The sequence below is a fragment of the Clarias gariepinus genome, chromosome 12 (assembly GCF_024256425.1).
Source record: "Clarias gariepinus isolate MV-2021 ecotype Netherlands chromosome 12, CGAR_prim_01v2, whole genome shotgun sequence".
Lineage (NCBI taxonomy): Eukaryota > Metazoa > Chordata > Actinopteri > Siluriformes > Clariidae > Clarias > Clarias gariepinus.
The window spans coordinates 26,332,973-26,342,500 of NC_071111.1; the positions used below are offsets into that span (position 1 = coordinate 26,332,973).

General features: G+C 37.1%; 1 protein-coding gene across 2 annotated transcripts in view; it reads left to right on the forward strand.

Annotated features, from left to right (window-relative positions):
- Positions 1-1,872: 1,872 nt before the first annotated feature.
- Positions 1,873-9,528, forward strand: part of LOC128533814 (protein NLRC3-like) — a 46,108-nt gene continuing 38,452 nt past the window's right edge. Inside the window, exons 1-7 of one of the 2 annotated variants that reach the window (XM_053508075.1) lie at positions 1,873-2,051; positions 2,747-2,894; positions 3,566-3,678; positions 4,198-4,337; positions 4,525-4,641; positions 6,263-6,316; positions 6,551-8,332. In XM_053508075.1, coding sequence (XP_053364050.1) covers positions 4,267-4,337; positions 4,525-4,641; positions 6,263-6,316; positions 6,551-8,332 — 2,024 coding nt within the window. In that variant the 5' untranslated portion in view covers positions 1,873-2,051; positions 2,747-2,894; positions 3,566-3,678; positions 4,198-4,266. Of the gene's footprint in view, positions 2,052-2,746; positions 4,338-4,524; positions 4,642-6,262; positions 6,317-6,550; positions 8,333-9,528 lie in introns of both variants that reach the window. The other variant, XM_053508076.1, reaches the window with a different exon arrangement.

The window sequence follows — 9,528 nt, forward strand, 5'->3', positions numbered from 1 at the left end:
ACTGCAGTGTATATTTTGTTCAATATACGTTTGGGGTTGGTTATTGTCTGTTGTCTGTTGCACTGTACAGTAAACACACAGCAGCACAACTGTGTCTGGCAGACACATGAGCTTGTACCATAACTTTGTAATGTGAGGTCCATTCGTATCTGTGAATATTTTCAACTCGAATGTTCATAAAGCAGGGACTTACTGTATTTGGAAATGCTTTTACTTTAACTATTTAACATAGTTAAGGTTTTTACTCTTGATTTTCTTACCATGCAATTTCACCAAGTATTTACTGTAAGTCATCTCTATTCATAATTTTTTTCTGACTACATTTTCTCCTCAAAGTTGAGAGTTAAGCACAGTCCATACAGGTTTTAATGGCCATCTCCACTCTCACTCACTCATTATCATCTATACCGCTTTATCCTGCATTCAGGGTCGCGAGGACCTGGAGCCAATCCCAGGAGGCATAGGGCACAAGGCAGGGTACACCCTGGTGTTGGCACAGGGTGCCAATCCATCGTAGGGCGCACACACATACAGTACACACAGATGTGTGACCAAAGTACAGTGCATTCTGGAAAATTAAGGTCAGGGCGCCAATCCATCGCAGGGCACACACACACATACACACACTCATTCACACACTTCGGGCAATTTGGGAACGCCAATTAGCCTAACCTGCATATCTTTGTACTGTGGGAGGAAACCGGAGGAAACCCACCAAGCACATGCAAACTCCATACGCGCAGAGACGGGAATGGAACTCGGACACTGGAGGAGCAAGGCAATAGTGCTAACTACTAAACTACCTTCAGGCCATCTTCAGTCCTTCTGAAATATGAATATGAACTGATTTAAAGAGTCGACTCATTCTTAAGGACTCATCGTCTGTAATGAATCTTGTTTTCGAAAGTTTAAAGCAGAAACTGAGATATTAATGTAACACAACAAGGCAGGGTGATTAAATGTGAGTGATTTATTTATTACTAACAAACAGGGGGTGACAACCTTTCCTTGAAACTGGTGTGTCCGATCGACCTTAAGTTCCCTGTAAGTGTCCTACACAGACTGTTGACATCATATTGTAGCGTTTTTACGCCGGAAATGATGGTGGAGAGACAAGAGAGCTTATTTGCTGCCCAATGCAATGGCTGGGAGTACTTTATTAGGCACACAGCCGGTATAGCATGAACAGCACCTTCACTCAGGAGCCTACGTCCAATTCAGCGTTAGCCTGAACTGGAGCACATTTCACACGTCGCACACCTCAACACACACACAACAGGGCCAAAGTCACTAACCCAAACACCTTTCCCCATCATGGTGAACACACCGACATCCCCGCAAGGCATGCTGGTCGTCAGCCGCCGCCCCGCTCACGCCACAATATTAAAAGAACACAAAAATTAAAAATTTTATGTAATCAAGAAATCCTGAGTATATAGGCTAGTAATCTGTAAAAAAATAAATAAATAAAAAAAATAGATGCGCCAGTCAGTGAGCCTCTCTGCAGCGTGAAAAAAATGGAGCTCAAAAAAGGATTTATATATTTATTATCATTATTACCAAGGACGACATTATATTAATAGGACAAAATAATTACAATTTTAATTTAATTAACAAATTCCTATTATTATATAGGTTAGTTATCTTTAAGGAAAATATTTGTACATCTTAAAAATATTTTTTTTTATTTACGTTTCGTTAGTATATGTTTGAAAATGGTATTAGTTTTTGTTTCAATAAATATTTAATATTTAAATTCCGTAGTGTGCAATTTCCACAGCGGCAGTGACAGATATCATAGGGGTTTGCCATAAGTTCCTTAAACCGGCATTCACTGCACATGGAGCAAGGAGTAGGGAGCACCCTCTGAAGTACACTTCGGAATGAAACACAGCCATCGCCTGGAAACAATCCTCTGGTGGGGAAGTAAAAGCGTTTCATTTTGTGGAAGTGTTGAAAAAGTTAAAATACAACGTTTTTATATCAAGTAAAGTTTCTTAAAAGCAGAAACTGGGATATTAATGTAACACAACATGGCCGGGTGACTAAAGGTGAGTGATTTATTTATTACTAACGACTTTATATAAGAACAATGCGGATATATTGTAAATAAAACCTGTGTAAAACTCAGATGTAGGATGTGTATTAACGACTGTCAGGTTGGAATGATGGACGGAGACACGGAGTGTTCGTTACTGACGTTTAATGATAAACACAAACAACCTGAACAGAATAACCGAGTGACAAACTTTCCATGAAACTAAACAACAGATGGGTGACCAAAGTGCAGTGCGTTCTGGGAAATTAAATGTTTAAAAAATAAAATAAAACCGACAACACGAAACATGACAGAGTTCATGGCTGCAAGGCGCCCTCTAGCGGTTTCCCCTGACAGCGACATGATGCACTTTTTACAGTAGTTAAAATAAATTAAAGATTAAGATGAACATTATCTGTAATGTAATGAATCAATACTGTACATATAATTGCAATGCTTTTTTTATATTTGCCCGAAGAACAAATTTAAAGTAAGTAAAAATATACATTTCTATTTAAATTATAAATAAATCTGAAAAGTAATTACATTTAATATAAAAGTGCGCCCCCTGCAGGACATGTAGCCTTACAATTTACAACAGATTTTACAGCTTACATGACCTGAGTGTTACTGAAATGAAAGTGTAATCTGTATATTAAAAATGTTTGATTGGAAGCTGTTTTAACATATTTTTTAATATATCATCAGGGGTAGCTCAGCGGTTAAGGCATTGGACTACGGTTTGGAAGATCCCAGGTTCAAACCCCACAACCACCAAGTTGCCACTGTTGGGCCCTTGAGCAAGGCCCTTAACCCTCAACTGCTCAGATGTGTAATCAGATAAAAAAAAAAAAATGTAAGTCGCTCTGGATAAGAGCATCTGCCAAATGCCTAAATGTAAATGTAAATATCAACTTGACATTAGGACATGTACAGATATATATTTGACTATATTAAGACATGCAGTGCTGTGGAAAAGTATTTAATCCCCTTCCTGAGATTTTATTTTTTGCATATATGTCCCACTTAAATTATGAAGATCGTAAAATAAATTTGAATATTACACAAAGATAATTCAAAGTAAATTCAAAATACAGTTTTAATAATTCTATTTATTAAGAGAAAAAGCTCTCCAAATCTTCCTGGCCCGATATGAAAAAGTAATTGCCGCCTTGCTAAATCACAAGTGAACTGTGATTTTTGGAAAGCTAAGTTAAATTTATCTTGCCACACCCAGGCCTGATTACTGCCAGAAACAATAAATCACAGAAATAAAACCTGTCTGGCACAGTGAAGCATGCTAACAGTGACACAACCAACTATTGGGTTTGGGGAGCAGTTACTTTTTCACCTAGGGCCTCGACTATCTTATCTCCAGCCTTGATAACACCTTCTGGGTGTCCAAGAGCATGACATGATTCATTGTGTTTTTGTCAATTCAGTAGAGTTTAGCCACATTTTAGAAGACTCACAATATAAGACTATTTTCTTTTGCTCCTACAATTTTTTTATTGTCTCTTTTATTAGGATTTGCTGATTTGCTGATGTTATATTCTTGCTGGTTTATTCTATCTATTACTACTTTCTGGTGCACCTTATGTACAGTTTCGCTCCCACCTGTACAATCATCATGCATGCAAGTATGTAGAAGAGATATTTAACTTTTTCTTTTTTCTCACTGCAGTTCTTGCTTGCTGCTTATTTGTTGTATAAAATGTTAACTGGCTGCTGTAAAGATAAAGTTTGCTTTTGGGATTAATAAAGTACTACTGTAGCTAGGTAGCTGTCTGTCTATCTATTTAATTAAAAAGAAAAATAATAATGTTTAGTGTGCAACTAAGGGAATATCTGTCTATAGAATTATGTTTGGTGTGCAAGTAAGATTTTCTATTCATTTATTTTTATTTATTACTCTTTTCCTTTCCTCCTATAAATAACTGTAAGCAACTGTAACCAAGTATAAGCAATTTCCCTCTGGGATTAATAACGTTGTTTGAATCTTGAATCTTTTATTTAATTTCAACGTTCAGTCCTGGGGTCCAGGCTGATTATTCTTTTTTATTATTATTTTTTTTAAACCAAAGAATGACCGTCGTTCTTTAGGTCAAAGATGTAAAAATTATTGTGTGGAACTTTACATTTGTTTTTGTGTTTTCTAGGAGTGTAATCCACTGAGATCAGACTTTTCAGGATCTCAATTGCTAGTTCGTGGATACTAATATTGAAAGATGGAGACTAATGATCTGGACACTGATAATGTGTCCCCACTCTCTAAAAAACAGTTACCTAATATATCCTGGTATTTCACACACTAAATATTTATATCTAAATTACTAAGTGAGCACATATGAAGAAAATAATTTAAAAGTTTAAACAGTAAAGTGTTTCACTATTATTAACAAACTAACAGCCAACGTAAAATTGATTCTGTTCACTGCAAGTAAAATGTATCCCTTATATTAACAAGTTCAAATAATGTTGTACAGTAAACTCCAGGGAGAGAGATCAGAATCAGCAGCACCCAGCTGTATCTCCATGAAGAGTGATTGGTCTATGGATCGTCCTTATAATTTTAAAGCTAAAGACTCCTCACCTCTAAACAGGTAACGTCTCCTCACTGTTAATGTCACTGCTGAAGTCACAGTTAAAGGGAAATTCATCTAGACCAGGGTCAGCAACCTTAAACACTCAAAGGGCCATTAGGAGCCATTTCTCGCAGAAAAAAAAAAACACTGATGTTTTTTTGACAAAAGTCTTTTGATATCTAAAATGAAGTTTAAACTGCATATATCATTGCTGACCCCTGATCTAGATAAACAGGATGGCAAACTAAATACTAAAACACCATATTATTATTTTTAATAAAGCCACTTTTAAGTGTCTTTTACCTATTTACTATTTTCTCATCTTAATTAAATTTTTAGTCTTTTTTCTTGAAAATGTGTTTGTGGTATCTTTAAAATAAATGGCACTTGATTGCTTGATTGCTATGTTGTTATGAGGGTAAATTATTATGTTTCAGTACAGTGTAACCTTGGATGGCGAGCATAATTCATTCTGGAAGTGTCCTTGTATATCAAAACACTCGTATATCAAAGCAAACTTCCCCCATAAAAAATAATGGAAACTCAGATGATTTGTTCCACAGCCCAAAAATATTGATATAAAAATAATTAATACAAAATATGAAGTAAAACTAAAGAAAATTAACCTGCACTTTACCTTTGAAAAATGCAGAGATGACAGTTTTGTAACAGTTCTGTAACAGTTCGTATGCCTTTATTGACAACAACAGAAAGGAATGAAATAGTTATAACAAAAATTGCTGACTCACATTCCTTACCATTACTCACTACTACCATCTAGTGGATATCTGGGTTTATTGTTCACCTATCCACTAGATGGCAGTAGTAATGACATAAAACACAAAATAAAAGATGCTTTAGAGAAAAAACATTGGCTCAATTGTGATTATGTTAATCTCTGTGAAAAACAAGAAGCGAATGTCTGCCACATGATACTCGATGATATTTGGTACTCATATATCAAGACTCGCTTGTTTATCTAGACAAAATTTTGCTCGTTCTGCTTGCAAACCAGGTTACTCGTAATCTGAGGGTCAACGGTATGGCTTAATTGTCCAAAAACCTTTTTCCTTGCAGTATGTCATCGCAGGCTAGACCACCACTTACTGTACCATAATTTTGACACTGAATTGGACACTAAGCCAAAAGAATCTTCCAGAGTCGCATCAATTTTCAACCATAAAATGTTGCTACTGTATATGTAGTAGGAGTTACTGTACAACTATAAAGAGTTAATCTTGGAAGATGGTTAAAGAGTTCATACCCGAATGAGGAAACACTGAATGAACAAAGGATACACGCCCTTAACTAAATATATATAATAAGTAATCCAATGATCTGGAGAAAATGGTTGCCCAAGACTCAACATGGTAGCGAAGTCTGGCCCATCTGGTCCAAATTCACAAATGACGTACTGTATTAAAATGTGCTAAAAAAAAGTTCATACTTGCTATGATAGAAAAGTGTCAGTATTCTATTTTCTTATTTTGGCCAAAACAGGAAAATTTATAAAGATTTATTGTAATGTACTTATATGTACCTCAATTCTGAAATAATTCTGAATAACCTCCCAAACCATGCCTTCATGGCTGATGGTTAGACTATAGTGGAAATTTTCAACTGCAACTTTTGTTCACAGTGATCTACAGAAGGCAGGAGACAGAATAGCAAAGACCATCATCACAGATATAGGGTAAGATCAAATCCAACAACATGACTGTGACACTGACACACTGCTGTTATAAACCTCTCTGCTGTTATTAAGTACAGAGTGATTAGATTATAGAAAACATTATAATAGAATAAAACAATCACATAGTTAGAACATTATAAAGAGCTATTAGTGATAACTGGTCAGAAAAATTAGATCTTAAAGATTAATTATTGGACCCCATGTCTCACCACATTGTACTTAACCATCTCACAGGCACGACCCAGAATCTGCAGCTGTAAATGAATTCCAGAAAAAGTTTAAATTAAATCTGATGAAGCAGTTTCAGTTCTTGAATGGAGTGATAATAAACCTGGGAACCCAAACACTCCTGAATGAGATCTACACAGAGCTCTACATCACAGAGGGAGACAGTGGAGACATCAATAATGAACATGAGGTGGGACAGATTGAAGCAGCATCCAGGAGAATAACAACAGAGGAAACACCAATCAAATGCAATGACATCTTTAAGACCTTGTCTGAACAAGACAAACCCATCAGAACTGTGCTGACAAAGGGAGTCGCTGGCACCGGAAAAACAGTCTCTGTGCAGAAGTTCATTGTGGACTGGGCTGAAGGGAAAGCAAGTCAGGACGTCCACCTCATATTTCCACTTCCTTTCAGAGAGCTGAATTTGATGAAGGACCAGAAACTGAGTCTGATGGAGCTCCTTCATGTCTTTTTTAAAGAAACTAAAGAAACGGAAATGGTTAGTTTGGAAAAAGTTCTGTTCATTTTTGATGGATTGGACGAGGGGCGTTTTTCTCTAGATTTCCAGAACACAGTGAGAGTGTGTGATGTAACTGAATCTGCATCAGTGCCTGTGCTGCTGATAAACCTGATCAAAGGGAATCTGCTTCCCTCTGCTCTCATCTGGATCACCTCCCGACCTCCAGCAGCTAATCAAATTCCCTCTGAGTGTGTCCATCGAGTCACAGAATTACGAGGGTTCAATGACCCACAGAAGGAGGAGTACTTCAGGAAGACGATCAGAGATCAGAGCCTGGCCACTGTCATCACACACCTGAAGTCATCAAGAAGCCTCTACACCATGTGTCACATCCCAGTCTTTTGCTGGATTTCAGCCACTGTTCTAGAGAGAATGTTGGATAAAGCAGGGAGGAGAAAGATCCCTAAGACTCTGACTCAAATGTACACACACTTCCTCATCATTCAGATAAACATCATAAGAGAAAAATACTCAAAGAAGCAGGAGAGTGATGATGAAATGCTTCTTAAACTGGGACAACTGGCTTTTGAGCAGCTGGAGAAAGGCAACCTGATCTTCTATGAGGAAGACCTGAGAGAGTGTGGCATTGATGTGAGAGAAGCAGCACTGTACTCAGGTGTGTGTACACAGATCTTCAGAGAGGAGATTGGGCTTCACCAGAGTAAAGTGTACTGCTTTGTTCATCTGAGCATTCAGGAACACCTCGCAGCTCTGTATGTGCACCTGATGTTCAGGAAAGACAATGAAAATGTTCTCAAAAAGAGTCGAGCTTCAAAACAGAAGAAGCAAGAAATTGAAGTTTTAGATTTCCTCAAGTGTGCTGTAGATGAAGCTTTAAAAAGTCAGACTGGACATCTGGATCTTTTCCTTCGCTTTCTTCTGGGTCTCTCACTGAAGTCCAATCAGAAACTTTTACAGGTCTTAGTAACACAGACAGGAAGTAGCTCCCAGAGCACAAAGAAAACAGTCCAGTACATTAAGGGAAGGATCAGTAAAGAGCTTTCTACAGAAAAATCCATCAATCTGTTCCACTGTCTGAATGAACTGGGTGATAATTCTCTAGAGGAGGAAATCCAACGTTATCTGAAATCTGGCAAACAGAGAAAACTCTCTTCATCACAGTTGTCTGCTCTGGTGTTTGTGTTACTGACATCAGCACAGGAGCTGGAAGAATTTGACCTGAATAAATATTTCAATCCAGATAAGATAACAGAAACTGTTCTTCTAAAGCTGATGCCTGTGATTGCATCATCCAGAAAAGCAATGTAAGTAAAGCTGATTATAACTGTTCTACTGTTACAGTATTAGAAATAATTAAATAGTTTATATGGAATATTTAGTTCATGCTCACATCAAAACGCTAAGCTACATTCTGTTTAGCACTTGCAATAGTAACACCAGTTGGCACCCGTCCAAGTCACACTTACAAATGCAATGTGGAATTTGACAAAGTGTCACCAAGTGTCAGAATTGTACAAAATCTGTTGTGTACCATCCGGGCCAGGTGAGCATGGAGATAAGCAATACTTCCTGTTTGACAAATCAAAACACAAATTGATAGCTTTTGTTGGTCTATAGATGTTTCCTATGAAATTTGGGACACAGGAATAATTTGGTTTAAGTCTCATGATTGATAGCGTAAACCAGCATGAAGATACATACATTTGAAAATCCAAAATTCATCATCTCACTGTAGCGCCCCCCAGTGGACTATTGTGATGAAAGAGTAGTTCACGTTTTAAGTTTGATTGGAGTCAGACAATTGAAACTTGTTAACATGTACTGAAACTTTGATTCAAGTCAGTTAAATTAAATTCTATTCATATGGTGATTTTAACAAAGGTCATTGTCGCAAAGCAAAATAAACATTATGTAAATAAGTTTGAAAAAAGTGAGGAAATATGTATAACTTATAATAAACAGTTTGTCCCTGATGAGTCAAGGGTGACGATGGCAAGGAAAAACCTCCTGAAATGACAGTAGGAAGAAATCTTAAGAGGAACCAGACTGAACAGGGAACCCAGCCTCATTTGGGTGATAACAGATAGGCAGGAATTGTTTTGTGGTCATACTGTGTGCTACTGTATAAGGCCAAAAGTTCGGTATAACAGGAAAAGTGTTTAATATGTAGTCCACTTTCACTGATGCCCTAAGTCTTCATTGATGGAAACAGTTAACAGAGTGCAATCTGCATCAGCTGAGTCCAAGACCATCTTGATGGTCAAGTGGAAATGACATCAGTCACCACACGCACACTAAGCAGCTACTGTACACAGGCCCATCCTCAGCAGCGAGCCAGAGGCCTCCATGAGATGAAATCTCAAAATCCACTATAATGTTTATTATGCAGAACCCTTCTGTCCATTAAAAATATTTTATTTGACTGTAACTCTTTTACTCCTTTAAGGAACTTGTTTTTTTCTGTTGACACTTTTAAAAATGTTTTTAAACAAATAAATCC